We start from the raw sequence: 23,277 nt of genomic DNA on the forward strand, positions 1-23,277 counted from the left end.
AAACAGGAGTGTCTTCCCCAACTGGTTTGGCCAGCCCTGGGTGGGTCCTTACTAGGAGAAAGACCTGAACCAGCTTAAGGGGAGGTGAGAGAGGAAAAAAAAAAACAAGAAAAAAGGCCAAAAATAAAACCTTGAGTTACAGCATAAGGTGCAACAGGAACATCTTGAAATTTCTCAGGCAGCTTTGAAAGCAAGAGGCCAACAAAGGGGCACTAAAGTCTTATTCATATTTTGCTACGGTGTTTTTGTTTTGTTTTGGGCAATTTTGGACTGTAGTGTCCAGTCTGTTATTTTGGTCCCTCTTTTTATCTTGGGGGGAGGGGGGTGGCTATTTCTCTTCTTGCCTTATCCAACAAGAGACAGCAATTGTGGTCACAGAGCCAAGCTACAAGCTGCAATCGTACCCTACAAAGTCCCACCATCTGTGTAAGAAGCAATACCAGATGCTATACAGAAGAGCAGCACAAACAACTAACACCTGCTAAAAACACTGAGCCGTGTAGTAAGAGACGTGAAAAGTCCATCTCCTCTTCACAACTACCAACACACTTTCATCTAATCATTGAAAACACGACAGCACCATGATGCCTCAAAAGCAACAGGAGATGTCTGCTCATTGCAGAAGCAAGAGAGAGTGGGTCAAACAAATGAGCAAGAAGTAGACCTAGAATTTCCAGTGGAAGGAATGCATGCTTTGGAACTGCCCAATAAGGAATTCAACAGAATGATACTGAGGTGCATCTAAATGTTCCACAGAAAACAAGGAATAAGTCAGAAAAGTGCTTCAAGGACCATCAAATAAAATAGAAATGGCATTGAAAACAATTTAAAACCTAAAAGAATGGAAGCCAGAATCAGCGAGCTTAAAGACAAATCTCTCAATACTGCTAAGATAGAGGAGCAAGCAGAAGAAATGATGAAAAAAATCTGAAGAAAGTTTAAGATTCATGTAGGACAGCATGATGAGGAATAACCTATGGCTGACTGGAGTCCCAGAAAAGGAAGAATCACAGAACACCACAGAGGAGACAGTCCAAGAGTTGCTACAAGGATATTACCCTAATATCCTAAAAGATGATAAGATAAGCATTCAAGAAGCTGAATAAACTTCAAGAAGGATAGATAGACCCCCAAAAGAAAATTACCAATTTTCAAAATCAAAGTCTCCAGAATCAAAGGAGAAAACCTTGAAAGCAGCTTGGGAAAAAGGAAGTGTTACCTACAAAGAAAAGCCAGTAAAATTAAGCTCTGATATCTTAGCAGAAACCATGCAAGCAAGAAGGCAATGGGTAGACATATACAAAACCCTTAAAGAAAAAAAACCTGCCAACCAGGAGTCATTTACCCAGCAAAGTTGTCATTCAAATATGACAGTGTAATCAGAACATTCCAGGATAAACAGAAGTTAAGGGATTTTGTAAAAGCCAAGCCCATGCTTCATAACATTCTAAAGGGATTCTTTGGATTGAGAACCAACAAGAGCAGACAGCAACCAAAGACTGACATATGTGGCAACACCACCCGGAACTCCATTGAGAGGTGGAAGAGTCCAGAGCAGAAGAAAACCACAAGAACAAAATCAAGAAATCTGGGAGGTCATTCTGTGATCGAAACAACTATAATGTAAAATAAGGGAAAAATAAAGGAACAGAGATCCAGGTGGTAAGAAGGTCACATAGATTTCAGGATAAAACTTAGACTGTTTTAAAAGGCGGAAAAAGTTAATAGACTATAGGGTAACCTCAGAGAAACTTAATAATTCACAGCATATCAAAAAAAGGAAAATCCAAGAACAAAGAAACAGAAAAACTATGAAGAAACAGAAAAAGCACAAACACACGCAAAATGAACTTAGCACAGGAAGGCATGCAGAACAAAGAAACCAGCAGCATCACCAAAAAACAAACAAGACCGCTGACCTGAGAAGCAGACAGTGCTGATGTGGAACAGCTCAGGGATCACAAAGACAGGGATTGACAGATTGTGAACAATAAAGAAATGCTGAAGAAAAACTAAGGAGGAGGAGGAAGGAGAGAAATTTTCCCAAGTTTTACAGTGAGAGGAGTAGCTGAAGCTTTGTCTAAATGAAATGAAGGGCTTCAGTTACTTGGAAACAGGAACCCAGATGCTACTTGCTTTCCTATAGCAATGAGTTGTTATTGTGAAATAAACAACAACAAAAAAAACACAAATAATGAAAAAGATCATACAGACAACTCACTGATTTTGATTAGAAATATACATATCTCTATATGAAAATCTACCTGTAAATTTATATGTAATGTTTCCAATCCTCAAAGACAAATAAAAACTGAATTTATAGAAACTAATAATAAAAGTTGACAATAAGGGAAACTACACAGAACCCGTCATAATTCGGGGACTACCTGTACTTCTCAAATTGACCTGCTGTTGTTGTGAAGTGCCATTAAGTCGGTTCCGACCCATAGCAACCCTGCATAAGGTTTCCAAGGAGCAGCTGGTGAGCTTGACCCACCAACCTTGCAATTCAAATAGCTTTGCAGTTTGGCACATTAACCCACAGCGCCACACCAGGACTCCTAAACTTACCTGTAGACCCTATGAAATCCCTAATAAAATTCCCACCGCCCTCTTGAAGTAGTGACAAGGTAACTATGACATTCATATGGAAATGTAGTGAAGGCTGTGCTCATGGGCTAGCCTGCGTATGAAACCATCAATTCCGACAGCATTCTGAGCTCCATTTGTTGTCCTTGTTAAGTACCAGTTGAGGCGATTTTGACTCATGGCAACCTTGCATAGGGTTTCTGCAGGGCAGCTGGTGAATTTGAACCACCAACCTTACACTTCAAAGGGATCTTTCTATCCCTTTGCATTATCTCACTGTGCCACACCGGGACTCCTGGAAGTAGTTTAAAATTAAACACCCATTAAAATGACTATTTTAGGTCTAACACACTTATTGCTGAATTAACCATTTTTTAATGACAGTCAACATACAGAGGGTACTTACTGTTAAGTTTATTCAAATTGTCCAATATGGGTGAACCTGCGCAGGCCAATAAAAAGAATATAATACATTCTGGAAACTACCTACCATTATGGCTCCATTATCCTGGCCCACAAATATCCGTCTACTATCATGATGGTAAGCCATAGCTGAGCAAGGAGCTGCCAGAAAGACAAAGAGCACATTAAGAGCAAAGCTAAGCATTTTACACTATTGTCCCAAGTACATTATACAAAAGAGCTGTACACTTAGGTTTAAAAAACAGGGCAGAAATGTGTGTGTTAAATAATGGTATAAATTGAAAAATGTGACTAAAGTTCTGTCTGCTGTCATAGCTGAAATACCCTAATTTTGAAACCTTGTAAATGTATAATTTCAGATGAAGATAGCCATGTTGAAGTCTCGCTTGGTTGTAACCTTTAGCCTGGAAGTTTGGGAAGTGGCCCTTACAGTGGGAGCTCTGCTACCTCTGTGCTCAGCAGGCCATCGTGTCCTTGACATTCTGCCCCATCAAAGGGAAGCGAATACTTGGAATTGCTGGAAGAGGGGTCCCCAGGGCTATGCAATCCACAGTATGTGTAAGCTAGAGGAATAGGTGGGGAAGCTACTTTAAGATGACTTTATGGCCCCAATGGTCAAAAATTGCTCCCTTTTAGTAATGACACACAAAACCCGGTATGTAGTCAGTAGAGCTGGGAGGTGTAGACATGTCTACCTACAGCAGTGTGGGACCAGGATAATGCTTGCCTGTTCTCACACACACACACTCCCTTCCATGTTCTACCTAGAGTTCTTCCAGAAATCCCAGGCAAGAAAATGGTTTCCGGAAAGGGGAAACACTGAATCATCACCTTCCAATGAAAATAAAAGTTAAAGTGACTTAGAGAATGAGCATTTGAAAGAAGAAATGGGTGACTTCATTTTAGCCTAAAGAATTTCAGGAGGTGGTAGAAGAGCGCTAAAAAGGAAATGCCTGCCAGGAAAACACACTTGAAAATACTTTGAAATAAAACTTCTAACAAAGCAACAGGAAATAAAACAACTAATAGATGAAGTCACCCTTTGAATACAGCTCAATTTAAAGTTCTCTCTACTTCTTCTGTTCACCCCAAAGAAGAAAGTAAATTACAATATTTAATTGACCCAAAACATTGCTGACACATGATGGAATAGTATACGCCATTTCCGTTGCAATGGAAAGAATGACTGAAGAGTGAATTCTGTACGGAAAACAATTAGAATTGACTATAACTTGTATATCTTAGCCACTCTATCGATGTTGAGATTAGGCAGAATGATCATGTTTAACAATTTCCATTATCATCGAGTCATTTCCAACTCTATATAGCGTTTCCGAGGCTGTAAATCCTTAAAAGGAGCAGAAAGTCTCATCATTCTCCTAAGGTGCCGCTAGTGGGTTTGAACTGCTGATCTTGCAGCTAGCAGTCCAGTTCTTATCCCACGGCACCACTAGGGATCCTTTGTTTAAGAGTTATAACCACAGCTTCACCATCAAGTGAGTGCTGCCACATTCCGTCTTCACTCTGTCTTCTCAACAAGATTTTCCAGATCAAGAGATTCCTGGCCAAAAGCAGAACCGTCCCATTCCCCAAAGGATTCGAATGAAAATGGGTAATAAAATCAGATACAACTCTAAGAGAAGACCCTGGAGAAGAACCAAGCTGGGTCTCTAAGGAGTCGCACATGTGATGACGCAGCACATAATAGACCCAGGTCCTAGCACCCTACCATAGCAAGTTCAATTTTGCCACGTTTTGATCAGTTGATCATGGTTTACAAAACTTCTGGTTTCTTCCTTTATTTTTATGCTTCCGCATTTAAAGAGGTTAGCTAATAAATATGTGAGACCTTTGGTTTGGGAAAAAAAAAAGTTATAACCACAAAATACATTCTTGTTGTTGCTAGGTGCCACCGAGTCACTACTGACGGATTCATAGTGGCCCTGAGTCACTATGCACAACAGAACGAAAACGCTGCCCGGATCTGGGCCAGTCTTATAATTGTTGCCATGCTTGAACCCATTGATGCTGCCATATTGCCAATCCATCTCGCTGGGGGTCTTTCTTTTTTTCTCTGACCCTTCAAACTATCAAACATGACATCCTTCTCCAGCGACTGGTCTTTCCTGACAATATGTCCGAAGTATGAAAGACGAAATTTGGCCATCCTGGCCTCTAAGGAGCACTCTGGCTGCCCTTCTTCCAACACAGATCTGTTGGTTCTTTTGGCTGTGTGTAGCAATATACAAAAGTTTGGTTTATTGACCACAATGCCAGATCTCTGAACAAAGTTGAAATTGCTAGATGACCACTAATTGTTGTTAGTGCTGTTGAGTCAGTTCTGAGCCATATAGGTTTCCAAGGAGCGGCTGGTGAGTTTGAACCGCCGACCTTGCAGTTCAAATGGCTTTGCAGTCTGGTGCATTAACCCACAGCGCCACACCACAACTCCTAGAACCTCCTACAATGGGTCATCTACAGAGAGCTATAGAATGAACATGGCACCTTTCCTCTCCTGTTTTCATTTTGAAATCCAACAGTCATCCTACCAGACAAGCCATTACTTCTCATAATTCAGTCAGTGTTTCCTTCTGGGGTTCCTTGTGATTGTATCAGCTGTCAGCTGCAGATGGATGCAATAGCGCAGCACCGAGAACACCAGGCGGAACACATGAAGGTCCAGTATGCAGGTGCCAGTTACATGCAGTCAAGGCACTATGGCTGGGACCACCAGACACCCCCTCCTAGAAGCAGGCCAGTTCAGGAAATGAAAAGGAGGTTAAATTTAGTGAAGGATGGGAACAGGCAGACAACCAGAGAAAACGGTCAAAGATCTAAAAGCCAGGAGAGACGGGGGCAGAGACAGAGAGAGCATACACGTTCAAATCCAGTGTTATAAGTGTTAGGATTTTGGTGTTGTGGGAAATTGGTTAATGACCAAGCTATACTAAATACTTCTGGAAAATATAAACTAAAGATTTACAGAGATTAACATAGGGGAAAATCCATCTGTCTCTCTCAACCTATCTCTTTTATTGCTGTCATTGTTGTTGTTAAGTGCCATCAAGTTGGTTCTGACCTATATAGTGTTTCTGAGGGAGCGGCTAATGAGCCTGAACTGCCAACCTTGTGGTTCAAACTGACCATGCAGTTCAAACCGACCTTGTAGTCCAGTGCATTAACCCACAGCACCACACTAGGACTCCATTGGGTGCTGTTAATGCAGATTTAGCAATCTCACGTGGCAGAGTAGAACTGCTCTATAGGGAGTTCTAGGCTGGAATCTTCATGGAAGCAGATTCTCATGGCTTCCTCCCATGGAACCACTGAGTGGGTTTGAACTGTCAACCTTTTGGTTAGCAGTTAACCACTTAATTTGTGTGCCACCAGGGTCCCCGCTCTCTCTTCTGGTTGGTTGGTGGTTATGTGCAGTGGAGTCAGTTCCAACTCATAGCAACCCTGTATAGGGTTTCCGAGGCTGTAAATCCTTATGGGAGCAGAACGCCTTCTATTTCTCCCACAGAGCAACTGGTAGTTTCGCACTTCTGACTGTGAGATTAGCAGCCTCACTTGTACCCACTACTCTACCAGCGCTCCTTGTCTCTGTCTCTCCTAGTAAGCACGATTCCAAGGATGAGGCCTCCAAGAGATTAAGCTACGGCCTCACTACGACGTGACGTGTGGAGGAAGGACCGGGGAGAGAGGGTATCAGCAGTAGCATCAGCATTCACAAGATTTTCCACAGAGATAACAAAACATCCCCCAGCACTGGGAGGGAGTGCTTCAAGCCACTGCTATTTCCAGCATGGGGACACTGACTGCATCGGAAGGAATCCACAGGTACCTTTCCTAAAACACACGTCCCTTCATGTTTCAGAGCGAGAAACCAGGGTTATCTGTTCACAGGACGGCACACATGGGTATCGGGGCCTTGGGACAATCAGGTTTTTCAGGTAGTCCTAATCGACTTGTTTTTTGTAAAGTTTTATGGATCCTTTTGCAATCGACTCCATGGTAGTGAGTGGGTTTGTAGTTGTTATCTTTGTTATACAGATATTTCAAAAAGCCGATTTCATTCTCTGGAAGGATTATCAAGACCAAGGAGGAAGCAGTTGAATCGTCTCCCCAAGCTAACCAGTGGGGGGGGGGGGGGGGTAACAAACAAAAAGCAATTTGGATAAACGATCAATTATTATGACAATGGTTTCTGTATGCAAGCACTGGACTGGGATATTAAGTGCAAATGATACTATGTTAACCAACAGGCAGATGTTCAGAAGAATGAGGGAAATGGATTATCTGGAATGTGCTGATGTTCAGTGTTTATAACAATCTGCACAGTCTCTGGAAAAACTTCAGAAAACTGGGAAGGGTATCAACAGTGTCCGAAACAGCTGTCAGGAGCTCTCCTTTGGAGAACTTTATAATAGTCTGCAATAACAAACCAGCAAGCCTTTTTTTTTTCTTTTCCCAGGGGGTCCTCTGAATCCTGAAATCCTTCAGTGCGGAAGGGCCCTCCCTCATGGCGCACCAAAGCCACAAGGAAGGTAGCAGCTGTGAAGCAATGCAGGCGAGCAGGGTTCAACTTCAGCTTGGGCCTGGGTCTGGGTGATACCCAGCCATCCTCTTAAGGGCATAAGGAAGCAAAGATGGAGGGTGGGGGTAGGGAAGCAGAGCCCAGGAAGGACTTTTCCAGAAAGGCCAAAGAGAAGACATGTGAGAGAGGGCTGCCTAGACGGACACCAAGAGCTAGAGTTGAAATGGAAGTTTACATCACATGGCTGTCAGAGAAGAGCAGGAATGTTTTAAAATCTCAGGGCAGCAGCTTTATCTTGTAGATGTACATTTAGAACACACTTGAGTACTGAGAAAATTCTCTATATAGAATGTGTTGTAACTTGGACAACACCTCTCAATAGTATACAGAGTTTTGTTAAAAAGTTGAGTACGGTTCTGTATGGTTAAGACTGGTTTAAAGCGGTATCTTTTTGGTGCTTTTTTGATGCAGACATTAGCTATTACTAAGCATGAAATTACTTCCCTCAACCCCATTGCCATCAAGTCAATTCCAAGTCATAGTGACCCTGTATATAGGGCTTCCGAGGCTGTAAATCCTTATAGAGGTACACAGCCTCATTGCTTTCCTGTGGAATGGCATGTGGGTTTTGAACCCCAACCTTGTGTTTAGCAGCTTAACACCTACCCCACAGCATCACCAGGGTTCTTTATGAAGTTACTTGTTGTTGTTGTTGTTGTTATGATGTGCCATCAAGTCAGTTCCGACTCACAGAGACTCTGTACAGGGTTTCCAAGGAGCAACTGGTGAGTTAGAACCACCAACCTTGTGGCTACTACCCTATAGTGCTACCCTATAGTGTCTATCCTATAGTGCTACAACAGGACCCCTTATGAAGGTATTTAGTACTTAGTATCTCATACTTCGGGCATATTGTCAGGAGGCACCAGTCACTGGAGAAGGATATTATGTTTGGTAAGGTGGAGGGTCAGAGAAAAAGAGGAAGACCCCCAACAAGATGGACTGGCCAAGTGGCAGTATCGATGGACTCAAGCATGGCAACAGTAGTAAGGTTGGCCCAGGATCGGGCAGTGTTTTTCTCTGCTGTGCATAAGGTCACTAGGAGTTGGTGCCGACTCGACGGCACCTAACAACAACAATATATTACTATTATTATAAGTTGGCTAAGTAACCTATTCAAAAATGTCAACGACAAAAGAAAGTCAGTGAGGGAAGATATGAGATATTGTCCTTTCGTCTGAGTTTGCTCAAGCTCACTTCAGTTAAGGCAGTATGGGCCAACTTCCTGTGCAAAGGCAAAGACGTTTTCCTGCAATCTACCAAAGTCTGTGTGAGAATTACACAACCAAGAAACTCATTCTGCAAGCAAGTAGCATTTTTCATCGGACAATTTAGGATTTAAGTCAACAGAGACTTTGAAGATGTTTTCTTCACATGGAAAAGTTCAACTACTTACAGGCCATCGTGTGGTATATGCTGGGCCAGTACTGACCACTGTCTCTTTTCAGCCATACTCGGATGGTTCTGTGGAAAAAGGAGAAGAATCATCTTTACTTTATTTTCTTTTGTGTACCTAGAAAGCTTATTATCATTATTTTGTTTAATTTTCAGTATTATTTCCCAACTGACCTTACAGTCAACTGGACAGTAATTGCAAAGATACCACAGAGCTGGGCAGTCTGACTACTCAAGCAAATCTGAGAGGAAACCCATTTGAAAATTGCCTGTTTCCCTCATTAAATCATTAGACTACAAATTGGCACAACTTTAATGAACAGCAAATTACTCTACATATAAATTAATACACACATATATATATATAATTTACTTAACATATAATTTTGGTCCAGTAGTTCTCCTTGTATGGATAGATACCAATGAAATAAACAAAAATCTCTATATAAGAAAGGTCATTATAAAGTTAGTTGCAAGTGCATAAAAGTAGCATATATGCTTCAAGTTACATTATGATTATATATGGTACATTATGCAGTAACTACAAGTTAGAATTTCAAATAATTTTTAAGAAAATAGAAAATGCTCATTATGTAATGGTATGCTTAAAAAGAAAAACAAACAAAGATTAACCGTTTCTCTCGGTAAAAAGTCGGGTGAACCAACCTTGTGGTTTGATTGACTCTAAGGAGCTCTGGTAGTGTTGTTGTTAAGTGCCATCGAGTCGGTTCCGACCCATAGCGACCCTGTACAGGGTTTCCGAGGGTGTAAATCTTTACGGGAGTAGAAAGCCTCATCTTTCTCCCACGGAACGGCTGGTAGTTTCGAACTGCTGACCTTAAGGTTCGCAGCCCGATTCATAACCACTACGCTACCAGAGCTTAGTAAATATAAATGGAAAGAAAACAGCTGCTAGTTACAAAGAAGAGCAATGGTGCTACAAGGCGGAGTCCACTGCATTTCTCGTCCACTGAGAATTCTCGGGCTTCACAACCCCAGGAAGGAAATCATTCCACAGCTCATCCTGGGGCTTCTACTTTCATCAGAACATACACAGGGAGATGAGGAAATCTTGTGTATACGCAGGAAAATGGCTAATGATTAAGAGTCAAAATTTAACATTTAGCTTTATCACCTCCTGTGGTCCTCTGTCCTCCACTCACAAAGCCTCCTCTGAGCAGGGCCTCTCCCTCCTGTAAACCCCCTGGTACTCACCGTGACCGGCTATGTACAATCACATTTAACTTGCTCATCGTCCCCAAGGGGCAGCTTTGTCACAATAATGGCTGTGTCTCTAACAACAGCCTAGATTCTGGCACCTAATAGGTACCGAGTAAATGTGTACAACCTTCAGTTAAGACTACGATATTAAGCTAATGGTGAAGGAATCATCTGGGGAAAAGACAGTGAGAATGGTTGGTTGTACAACACAAACGATGTGATCAACGTCACATGTAGAAGGTGTCGAATCAGTGTATGCTCTGCTATGTATATTTCCCCTTCCTTCCAAAAAAAATACATCAATTATTTTTAAGATGAAAGTATAAAAAACACAAGACTCAATGTTTACCCTTTATTGTCATTATTTTTTTTAAAGCTGAAGACTAGTTTATGGGGATAGAAATCAGAATAGGGTTTACCTCTGGAAGCAGACAGAATGCAAAGGGCTCTGAGGGAACTTTCCAGAGAAAGGGCAGGGCTCTATGGAATTGGACACATGGGTGTATGCATTTGTCAGGATTCATCCGGCTATGCATATAAGATGTGCACAGTTTACTGCATGGCACTGCTGTTGCTGTAGGGTGCCATGGAGTCAACAGGACACACTACAACCCCATTCTGCACCATCCACACAATCGTAGCTTTGTTTGAGCCCGTTGTTCAGCCACTGTGTCGATCCATCTCTCTAATGCATCAAGCATGATGTCCTTCTTCAGGGACACATCCAAAGAACATGAGGCAAAGTCTTGTTTGCCATCCTCATTTGAAAGGAGCATTCCAGTTATACTCTTCCAGGAGAGATTTCGGCATTCTTCTGGTAGTCTGTGTTATATTCGGTATTTTTCAACACCATATATGTGATTAGACCACATCATACAGAATGTGACTAGACCCTGGTGGTGCAGTGGGTTAAGTGTTGGGTTGCTAAGCAAAAGGTAGGTGGTCTGAACTCCTCAGCCACTGCACAGGAGAAAGCTGAGGCAGTTTACGTCCATAAAGATTTACAACCTCAGACACTCTAGGGAGGAAGAGTTCTACTAGCCTACAGGGTCACTAGGAGTGGAAATCGACTCAATAGTAGTAGGTTCATTCACCCTAAATAAATAAAGACATAAATACATAAGATGAGCAAGTGCCACAGTGGGCATGATGCAATTTTGTCTGTGAACTGGAGCAGCCACTGTTCACAGCATGCTGTCTTCTGATCACTGTTGGAAGTCCCTTCCTTGGGGTTTAAACCATAAGCTTCTCCTTCGTTAGACGCTGCTGTAATCACCCACTCACAAGATGAAATCAGATCAACATTCAGCTCAGTGCCTAACACTACAGCACTCCCAGGAACCTGTGGATTAGACAGTTGCTAGTAATATCAAAATTGTTTTGTGTTAAGTTCAAATATTTCTTATTTTAAGAAGTAAATCACTGTAAAAATAGACTTGATTTGGACTGCCTGTTACAAAATCAACAAATCCCACCGACAAAACAAAACTAGACTGTGGTGCAAACCCACTAGTCACTCTTAGGAAATCCTATGTAGGGTGGCTATGAGTCAGGACCAACTAGACAGCACTTAACAATAGCAGCATGATTCAGTAAGTTGAAAGCAAACACAATAATACAGCAAGTAGCTGTGGTGCAGTGAATTGTTTAATGTCTCTTCTAGTCATAGTCCTTGGAAAGGCCCACTAAATGACTTTTCCTGAAGGGCCTGGGTAAGAGAAGACATGGGCAATGCTGATGTATCTGATTCAGCTGTCAGGCATTGTTAACAGGACTAATTGTGATTGGTCAGTTTTGTCGCCCTTGTTGTTGTTGTTGTTGTTATGTGCCGTAGAGTTGGTTCCGACTCATAGCAACCCTACACAGGTTTTCTGAGGCTGTAAATCTCTGTTGTCCTGCTGGGTATAAAATGAGCCGTCTCAGAAGCAGACGGGGGAATCTTACTACCATCAAGGAAGAGGAGTCAGGAGTGCAGTGCATCAATATCCCTGTGCACGGAAGCTCTGTGACCCAAGGAGGAGGAGCAGAGGGACAGCATCCACCGAACCGAGAGCCACAGCACCAAACAGCAGTGGTCTTCCTAGCCCATGAACCAGGAACGCTGAGGGTCTCTGGGCAGAAGGCCAACTTGTGAAATAGGGTGGCTCCAAGCACTTAACTGGGGAGCTAGGTTTGCTGATTCACAGAGTTAGAGCTAAGCACTTTCAGGCTGAGGCTTACAGTAGAATAGAGTGTCCTTGGGACAAGTATCGGCAGTGCTAAAAGAGCTTTCTAACAGTGACAAGCAAGGTACAGGCTAAGGGATCAGAGAGGGGCCGGTCTGTAGCATGGTGGAGAAGAGGTTGTCCTGACCAAACACACTGTATTCTGAACATCTGTGGTCCTCCGCTGTAACGTATTAACGTCCCTAATCAATCCCGTAACTGTGAGATCAGTGAGCCCAGCTGAGTGTAGAGCGCTTGGGAGGACGACCTGGCACTCATTTTTGCAGTCACATTTTACAGAAGGAAACCACTGAACATTCCACACTGACAGTACTAAAATATCTAATTGCTACTGTGCCGAAATCAGATGGTTTTATTTTTACATCGGTCACAAAGCTTGCCACCTAGATGAATGCCTGAGCTGCTCTCTCCACAACATGAAAGTTTTCAATTTCCTTTACTATTTTGATAATTTTATACCCATGCACCTAACTCATTTCATGCTTTTCTTGCTGCTTAATCTACCCATTTTTCAAATAGATGGACTTTAAAAAAATTCCAAGACCATGTCAATCAAAATATCTATCCTTAAAATTAAAACCTAGGAAATACATTTGTTCTTTGCCAAGTTCCATTTTTAAGTTATTTTAAAACAATAGTCTGTTCTTTTTTCCAAAAGGTACTGAGAAAGGAAACATGCTGTTTCTTTCAGAGCCTACATAACGGTTTTCAGACTCCACCATCAGTCTCGTTTGCCCTCCCAGTAAGAGAAGCACTAACTTACACAGAGCTGCAACACTCCTCATGGACAGAGAAGCAATGGTGTTTCCACATGAGACAATATACTACACGAGGGTAAGTCAAAAGCCTTGCTATCCAAGAATCACCCTTTATTAAACAAAGCTATCAGACTGAACTTAAAGAGCTCTGGTAGTGTAGTGGTTATGAATCGGGCTGTGAACCAGAAGGTCAGCAGTTTGAAACTACCAGCTGTTCCGTGGGAGAAAGATGAGGCTTTCTGTTCCTGTAAAGATTTACAGCTTCGGAAACGCTGCACAGGGTCACTGAGTCGGAACCGACTCCACGGCACTTAATAACAACATCATACTGAGCTTACTGTTTCTGCACATATTTTCCATATAGGTTAACACACTTCTGAGGGCAGTGTGCCCATCTCTTTAAGCCTTTTCCAAAGGCTTCTGTGCTCTTTGAATTATAGCGCATCAAAACATGAGTTTTGGCATCCTTAAGGGACCCAAATTGTGTTCCTTTTCAATGTTCTTTGAGTATGGGGAACAAAAAACAGGTTGGAAGGACAAGATCAGGGCTGCAGGTTGGGTGGCGTAAGGTTTCCCAACAAAATTCCCTTAGGACAGCCCTGTTGCTACTGTTGAAAAACAGGCAGGTGCACTGTCAGGATGGAAAAAGAAATTTCTCAACACAGCATTCCTGACCTTTTGCTCATCAATGCAGTTTTCAATTTTCTTAACATTTCTTCATAATAACCCCCCTGGTCATCCTGTATCCTTTGAAAAAGAAATCTATCAATGTGACCTTTCGAACACCGAAGAAAAAAAAAAGTCCCCAAAACTTTCTGAGCTGACCTCTCTGCCTTAGATCTAATGTGCTCAGCAGATGCTTTCAAAAGCCACTGTTCTGATTGGACCTTTTAATTGAAGCTCCCTACTGAGACTAAAGGTGCTCTGGTAGCATAATGGTTACAAATTGGGCTGCAAACCACAAAGTCAGCAGTTCGAAACTACCAGCTGCTCCACGGGAGAAAGATGAGGCTTTCTGCTCCCATAAAGATTTACAGCCTTGGAAACCCTGTTCAGGGTCGCTATGGGTCAGAACCGACCCGACGGCACTTAACAACAACAACAACTGAGACTAAGGAGTCCTGGTTTGGTGCTTTGGTTTAATGCGCTGGACTGCAAAGTCAATTTGAACTGCAAGGTCTGTAGTTCAAACTCACCAGCTGCTCCTTGGAAACCCTATACAGGGTTGCTATGGGTCATAACCAGCTCAACAGCACTTAACAACAACAGTGAATCCAAGACATGTGTATCACTGAGAGAACTTGTCTGCAATCATTTACTGACTGCAGAGACGTGTTGAAAACAGGTTTTGTTTGGAATAAACCAATACATGTATGAGCTGGAAATACTTACTGATTTACCCGCATATATGTGTAGCGTAGTGGTTACGAATCGGGCTGCGAACTTTAAGGTCAGCGGTTCGAAACTACCAGCTGCTCCACGGGAGAAAGATGAGGCTTTCTACTCCCATAAAGATTTACAGCCTTGGAAACCCTGTACAGGGTCGCTATGGGTCGGAACCGACTCGATGGCACTTCACAACAACAACGTGTGTATTATGCATGGAACTAGATTGCATGCATGCTACTACCTTATTTATACTTTTTCAGCATGGTAAGTAATCCATTTATTTTCTGAATAAACAGCATGCCAAAATTGGGTTCTGGTGTGGTACTGCAGGTTAATATGCTGGACTGCAAAGTCGGTTTGAATTACAAGGTTGGCAATTCAAACTCACCAGCTGCTCCTCAGAAACCCTACACAGGCTTGCTATGAGCTGGAACCGACTCGACAGTACTTAACAACAACAATAGAAGTTGGGTAGTATTTTGATTTTTAACGATTTCAGACTGAAATTTTTAAAAATGCATTGTTGTGCACAGATAATTACCTAAACAACTCGGAATAATAATAAAATTGTATTGCTAGGGCCCTCATTTTTTGTTGGCGTTGTATATTAGAACTAGCAACTCTGGTGAGCATTTTGCTCCACTTAGTGCGAACTCCCCCTTCGCTACAAACTATGGTCATAGTAATAATAATGATCGTAATGATTTTGACAACAATATTAAATTTTGATTCAGGAATTCCAGGTTTGGCATTTGATTCTGAAGAAATTATTTATATAAAGGAAAAAAAACTGTACATGTAAAAGTTCATAGGAGCATTATTTCAAAGGAGTAAAAACAGAGAACAAATAACATGTTAAATAATGAAAGGGTTACTGATGCATTGATTTTAATTACTTATAGTCATTAAAACAGGGACAAAGACCACCACAGAGCAGTGAAAAACTATGTGAAATGGCAAATTAAAGTAAGAATATTCAAAGGTTATAGAAGTACACTGTATAAATCTGGGCAGGATGGGTGAGGAGACAGACCAGGAGCTGGAGACACTGTGAGAAAGAACACACCTGAGAGAAAAACAACACTTCAGCTCTGTGTCCCCAGAGAAAAGCTGAGGAGGATCAGGACAGCAGGGTCAGCCAACTTCCCCATCAGCGCACACGAATGAGGAGCCAACACTGAACACCATCCTGGTAATGAAGCCTGAAGTACTTAAGGTCTTACTCTAATGTTCAAGTGTGGCTGTCTACAACTCAAAATGTAAAAAAAGTCCACTCCCTTTAACAAGTGTGTTTGTTTAATCATCACCACTGAAAGCCTGAGTAATCAAATAGGAGGCAAGCCTTCAGTGCTTGTGTAAGTGGAGATTCTAGAATCAGAGGCTATTTCAAAGATGGTGGCCCCTTTTTCCTGTTGGAATAAAGGAGCCCTCACGAGGCTCTGGCCGTGCCTCACTGAGGGCACTCACCCCGATCTCCACTGCCGGTCAACTGAAGTCGGGCTTTGGCTCAGGTTCACTCTACTCCCAGGTGAGCCTAGTAGGGGACCAATGAGGAAGCCCGGGTACCAACCAGGAGAAACGGTCCAGGAATCATTCTCAACATGCTGGATACCAGGATGGAGTGTGGGTGGGAGTGGGGCAACAAGGTGGACAGAGCACAACCCAGGAGAAGCGGGAGAGAAGACCCTTCCAAAGGCCCAAGCTACAGGGCACTGAACTGTTGTTCTTCATAAGCACAGACAATGTTGTTGTTGTTAAGTGCCATCGAGTCGGGTCCAACCCATAGCGACCCTGTACAGGGTTTCCGAGGGTGTAAATCTTTACGGGAGTAGAAAGCCTCATCTTTCTCCCGCGGAGCGGCTGGTAGTTTCGAACCGCTGGCCTTGAGGTTTGCAGCCCGATTCGTAACCACTACGCTACCAGAGCTCCTTACAGACAATGCTACACTCGGTTTTCTAGACACACACCAGGAGTCAAGAAGAGCGTGTGGTCTGCTGAGAGCATGAGGCCACATCCTGCGAGGTGGCCAAGATGGCAGACAGAACCCTCATTTTAAACTTCAGGCAGAAGCTGGCAGAGAGAAAGATTACAAACCAACATGAGCACTAAATCAGACTTCCTGACATTTAGTTGTTTTACCCCATATCATTTCCCTCTTAACATGAAAATTCAGCTTCAGAAAAGTGCTGCCGAGTGGTAAGGAATATATAGGACAATTTTTAAAAAGACTTCTCAGGAAACTGTTTCATTGTCTCAAGCAAAAGCTCCTAAACAGTAAACACATATGAAGCATTAAACTATCTTCTTCCCCCAAAATAAATTCATAGTATGGAAAAGTCTAGATCTAACTTTAAAGATCTCACTTAGCTAAAAGAAATGTCAACAGAAACAGTGATTTTATTCTAATAAATCCCTTCTACTTGAAGGTTTGGAGTCCTGGTGTGGCACTGTGGCTTAGGGCATCAGACTGCAAAGCTGTTTGAACTGCAAGGTCAGTGGTTCAAGCTCACCAGCTGCTACTTGGAAACCCTATACAGGGTCGCTATGGGTCGGAATCAACTCGACGGCACTTAACAACAACAACAACAACCTGAAGGTTTAGATTTAGTTGATGGTTCTAACTACAATGTATGATATATACACTTGTAGTAGATAAAATGCAAAATGTGTCCTATTCTTGATCCTGCCTGCATCCACGCCCTTTACCATGTGACTCTGCAGCTCCTCCCATCAGGAGGTGCAATCTGTTTCTCCATCTCTCAAATAAGAAAGAGCTTGTGACTTGCTTTTGCCAGTATAACTCAGCTGATGGGAGGGAATTCCAAGTTCAAGACTAGGCTTCAAGAGACCTTGCCTGTTGGAGGATCAAACCGCATAGAGGAAAACCAGTGAAAGCCATCCACAACTAGCCCACAGCCAGCAAAACCAAAATCAGGCCAAAGCAGCTGCTGTCAATTCAGCTCTGACTCAGGGACACCCCATGTGTGTCAGAGTACAGCTGTGCTCCACAGGGTTTTCAGTGGGGCTGATTTTTCAGAAGCAGACCACCAAGCTTTCTCCTAAGGTGCCTCTGAATGCTCCAGAACCACGCATCTTTCATTTAGCCACTGAGGATGTGAATCATTAGTACCACCCAGGGCCTCTGCAGCTAGCTAACTGCCAAAGATCGAAGACCCCAGTTAAGACCATCGATGTATGAGTGAGCCAGGTAGAGATGAGATGCCTTGGCCAAGTGGCCTGTAGGCCCCTGAGCAATAATAATAAATCCTTACACTTGCAGAATTGGGTTTTTTTTGTCAGAGTTCTGGGGTCATCTGTTACATAGCAACAGATAACTGATACAATTCTCTGTACAACACAACACAACACATACACCTTTACAATAATATACCTTTAAGAATACTTAGGAATCTGACCTTAAAATTAAAAATACAAATAGCATTTGGTATTTCCTGAGTCAAGTGCAGAGGATTATAAAGTATTTAATAGGCAAACAACTCCACTTTAGCCTTAATTGAAATATATGGTCCCTGTTTTTCAGATACTAATTTTATTCCTTTCACAGCCGTTGTTGTTACTATTAGATGCCATTGAGTCGGTCCCTACCCCTAGTGACCCTATGCATGACAGAAGGAAACACCGCCTGGTCCTGTGTCAAACTCAAAATCGCTGCTCCACCTGACCACATTGCTGCTGCCACTGTGCCAGTCCGTCTCACTGGGGGTCTTCCTCTTTTCTGCCAACCCTTCATTTTACCAAGTGTGATGTCCTTCTCCAGGGACTGGTCCCTCCTGATGACATGTCCAAAGTATGAAAGAGGAAGTCTGGCCATCCTGGCTTCTAAGGAGCACTCTGGCTGCACTTCTTCAGTAGATGAGTTAGTTCTTCTGGCAGTCCCTGGGACTTTTAAGATTCTCCTCCACCTCCATCACTCAGGTGCATCAACTCCTCTGTGGTCAGAGTAGCACTGTGCTGTCTACAGGCTTGTCAATGGCTGTGATCTTAAAGAAGTAGACACCCAGGTCTTCCTTCCAAGACATCTCTAAGTTAAGTTGAACCACCAACCTTTGTGTTAGCAGCCAAGAGCAAACTGCTGTCATCTCCCAGGGACCTTTGAGAATGGCAAAAGGGTGGATCAATGGTAAGAAGTGGTGAACGTGGTATGGGAGGTTGGGGATTTGGCAAAGATTTCATGAGAAATGATGATATTTAAAATAAGTCCCACTGGATGAGGAGTTAGTCAAAGCACAAAATTGGAAAGCGAATTCTAGGGAGACAGCCCAGCCCAGCAGTAACCAGCCTGTTCGGGGTGCTGTTGTTGTTGTTAAGTGTCGTCTAGTCAGTGCCGATCTGTAGTGACCCTTTATAGGGGTTCCGATGAGTGACTGGTGAGCTTGAATCACCAACCTTGTGGTTCAAACCAACTTGGCAGTCCAGCGCGTTAACCCACAGCGCCACACCAGGGCTTCAGGGTACTAGGAGAAACCAAAAATGTCACCACCAACACTGATTTCTCCACATTGTGAAGACTCCACATTGTTGTCGTTGTTAAGTGCCACTGAGTCAGCTCCAACTCATAGCATCCCTGTATAGGATTTCCAAGGTGCCACAGGTGTATTAAAAGTAGGATGTTGTTGCTGTTAAGTGCCGTCGAGGCGGTTCCAACTCATAGTGACTCTGTATAGGGTTTTCAGGAGCTGCCGATGGGCTTGAACTGCCAGCCTTGCAGTAAGTAGTCCAGGGCTCATCTTATAGCTACTGCACATTCGTCTTTGTAATTGGACACTTTGTAACTGGCAAACAAATACACACACATAAAAGGGGGCTATCAGAAGGAGCAGAGAGAGGAGGGGCATAGAGTCCAGACAGGTGACTTTTAACCTAAGATGTATCTGAAAATGGTCTGTTACAGCGTCACCGCAACCGCCTTCTAGGGAACTGCTCTCAGCAAAGTAGTAGGTGGTCAACAGAGAAAAATGAATCGCTAAGAAGAAAGTTTCATTATAAAACACGACAAAATACGTAAGTAAAGATATGTGTTTTCACAATGTCTAACTACTGCTCATAAAAATTTGCTAAGCAAATGTTTTGAGGAGGATGATGAATACCTGAACTGTAGAAACAAATACCCTTCATTACATCATGCTTTCTATGAAAGTGCTGGCAGGTTGTTAAAGCACCACTGAAGAAAAATGCCTTGTTTTGCATTTGCAATCCCTGAGTCTCTACCAATCCCCAGGAGTGTTCTACGGAGTAGCTGCTATGTGCCCAGCTCTGTGGCAGTGCAGACTAGTTGGCAAGAGAAGATGAGTACACAGGAAGCAAGAGTAAATAATATCTGATCATATTCAATTTCACATAATAAGTAAGATGCTACAGGTGTACACGGAAGCTTAAAAAGGACAGAGATTGGTGGACTGGGGAGAATTAGTCAAGGGAAGAGAAGGAACTTGAACTGAACCTAGAAGGCAATTTGAATTTGGAAGAGAACAAATATGGGAGACAGGGACAGGCATACGGAAGAGAGGGGAGGAACATGCCCAAAGGCATCCAGATGAGAAACATGCAAGGAGTTCATGGTACACAGAGCATATCTGTATAAAGCATTGGCTTTAGTGGACAAGAATGAACCAATGAGAAGTGAGAAATAAAGCCAAGCAGGGACAAGTGATCAAGTCCCCAAAGTCTTTTTACAGACATGATAAAACAGTTAATGAAAGGTCATGGGCAGGCAAAAGGCATGATAAAAGTCGAGTCCAAGGATGCCCTACTTGGCAGGGCAGATTCAAGCAGGGCATCCTTGGGCATGGGGAAGCCAGTTAATGGGCTGCGGGAGTGACTGGGATTTAAAAGATGGCCAGGAACCAGCTACTAGGATAGTCATGGGCAGGTGTGCAAAAGGGGCCCCACAACAGGGCTGACACTGCTATTCTTAGGCAGGCCTGCTTCAAAGTTGGCACCTGGGACCTGGCTGTGGGAGGGTCTCTGCCAGTCTCTAACTCATAAGAGTGTCTCCTCAGGGTACAAAAGGGAGTCGTTTTGTACAAACACATACCAAAAGAATGTGGTTATGGTGAACATGTGCTTTTTTTCTGAGAGTCTGGAATTTTGGTGGATGCAAGGCAGAGGGCACCTATGTGAGCAGCCTTTAATGGAAGCCCTGGGTCTCCACTGAGCTTCCCCGGGAGACGTTTCACACATGTTGGCACAGTTCCGTGCTGGAGGAATTCTGCTGGGCCGGAAGAGGATTCTTGGCAACTCACATCTGGTTTCCTCCAGACTTCACCCCATGAGCCTTTTCGCTTTGCGGATTTTGCTTTGTATCCTTTCAAATAAATCAAGTCCTGTGAGTCTTCCAGGCAAATCACTCAACCTGGGGGTGGTCCCCTAACACAACAAGGGAAACTCAGATGCCTGACATGACTTGTAAGTGACCAAATATGGAAATGAAGAAAAGCATGACTCATAAAAAGTTGTAAGCATTTAGGCTTGTATGTAACCCCCAAAACAGAAGACTCCTAGTTAGAAAAAAACATAGTATTAACACACACACGCAGAGTAACTAGACATCTTTCATTTGTGATGCATTTAAAGCAATGAAAGGGAAATAAATAGGAAGAAAATAACAACATTGAACTCTATCTTTGTGCTGGAAGAAGTACATTCAGAATGCTCCTTAGACGTCAGCGTGGCCAGACTGCGTCTCAGACTTTGAACCTGCTATCAGGAGGGACCAGTCCCTGGAGAAGGACATCATGTTTAGTAAAGTGGAGGGTCAGCGAAAAAGAGGGAGACCCCCAATGAGATGGATTGACACAGTGGCCAAAGATTGCGCAGGACTGGGCAGTGTTTTGTTCTGTTGTACATCGGGTCGCTACGGGTCAGAACCAACTTGACAGCACCTAACACCCCCACCACCTACGCCATGGGAGAAAGGTAAGGCTTTCTGCTCCCTTAAAGATCTGAAGGCTCGGAAATCTCACATAGGGTCACTATGAATCGGAACCAATTCAGGGGCACTTAACAACAAAAACAGCAACAACACCTAGTCAGTGCTTAGGAGCCCTAGTGGCACAGTGCTTAAACTCTGAGCAGCTAACTGAAAGATCAACAGTTCAAAACTATCAGCTGCTCTGTGGGAGAAAGATGCAGAAGTCTGCTTTCCTAAAGAAGTGTTGTTGCTGTTGTTAAGTACAGTCAAGTTGGTGCCAACCCATCAAGACCCTGTATAGGGTTTCCAAGGAGCAGCTGGTAGGCTTGAACTGCTATCCTTGTGGATCAAACCGACCTTGCAGTCCAGGGCATTACCTCACGGCACCACACCAGGACTCTGTCCTATGGGAACCCTAGGGGACAAACGTACTCTGTCCTATAGGATTTCTGTGGATCAAAATCAACATCATGACAAAGGGTTTGGCTTAGACACAGTGCTTACTCTATGGCAGGCACTAGTCTATGTGCTTTACACACATTTCTTCGTGTAATCCTCACAACATCCAGTGAGGCAGGTACTATTGGCTCCATTTCACAGATGAGAAAACTGGGATGCAGACGGGGTAAGTTACTTGCCCAGATCACAGGGCTGGGATTTAAAGTCAGGCATCTGGCTAACTACGTACCCACTACCACTGAGTCAATCACAACTCATAAAGAGAAAATGATTACAACTGAAGGCCCACGCTCATAACAAAGGAATAGATGCTTCCTGCTTCTTAAGCTTGCTTTCTAGAGCAGATCAGAGTCTACTTTTAGGCACTAAACACAGCTAACACCCTGTTGTTGTTTTTTCTTAATAAACTAACAGCTTCCAGCTATGCCAGGTCTCTCCCTAAGTATGTTGGTGTTGGTGTTAAGTACCATCAAGTTGGTTCTGAGTCACAGTGACCCTGTACCTTATGGTTAGCAGTCCAGACCTATCCTACAGCGCCCATCAGGACTCTCTGACTAAGTGTAACACTTAAAAATCAAGTTTTTAATCAGAAATTATTTTTCCATGAACAATCTGTAAATATACAATGTTTACCCTAGAAATGTCTAAGAGAAACAAATATCATAAAGTAAATATATTTAAATACTATTTAAAGTATAAATAGTTATTAAGGTGCTACCAAATTCTTTTTTTTTTTTTTTGGTGTGGAGCTATAGGATAAACACTGGACGGCAAGGTTGACTTCAACTGCAAGGTTGGTGGTTCAAACCCACCAGCCGCTCCACGAAAACCCTATGCAGGGACACTATGAGTCACTATGGCTCAAGCACACTTAACAACAACAATTTTCAAAAATGAAGACAGCAGGCCTAGCACTTTAACTTATTCATAAGACTTTATAATAAAGTCTTCACCTTTTTAAAACACTATCCTACAACCAATGAAATGTCTAAATCTCTGATGTAGTCCAAAGAAGTTCAAAAAGCAAACCAGTTTGGAAAACCAATTCCTTCTGACTCACCACATTTCAGTTTGTTCTAAAACTGGACTCTCATTTTCTGTTTCCCCTAACAGAAAGGTGGTTGCTGCAATTCATAATCTGAAACTTACTACTCATTTTTTTTTTAACCTCTTAAAGAATAGGAAGACAGTCCAACCTTAGTAATTCAATAATATTCTACAAAAACCTCATGAATCTTTCTTATGCTTTGCCTGCACAAATATTCTAGTTTCAAAGTTTAGGCAACTCAA

General features: G+C 42.8%; 1 protein-coding gene across 1 annotated transcript in view; it reads right to left on the minus strand.

The window, feature by feature from the left end:
* WDFY1 (WD repeat and FYVE domain containing 1) overlaps positions 1-23,277 on the minus strand; it is a 53,412-nt gene that overhangs the window by 23,915 nt on the left and 6,220 nt on the right. The window contains exons 2-3 of the mRNA XM_006861891.1: positions 9,006-9,073; positions 3,080-3,153 (exon numbers count right to left, since the gene is read on the minus strand). Coding sequence (XP_006861953.1) covers positions 3,080-3,153; positions 9,006-9,073 — 142 coding nt within the window. The remainder of the gene's footprint in view (positions 1-3,079; positions 3,154-9,005; positions 9,074-23,277) is intronic.

The sequence above is a fragment of the Chrysochloris asiatica genome, unplaced genomic scaffold (assembly GCF_000296735.1).
Source record: "Chrysochloris asiatica unplaced genomic scaffold, ChrAsi1.0 scaffold00044, whole genome shotgun sequence".
Lineage (NCBI taxonomy): Eukaryota > Metazoa > Chordata > Mammalia > Afrosoricida > Chrysochloridae > Chrysochloris > Chrysochloris asiatica.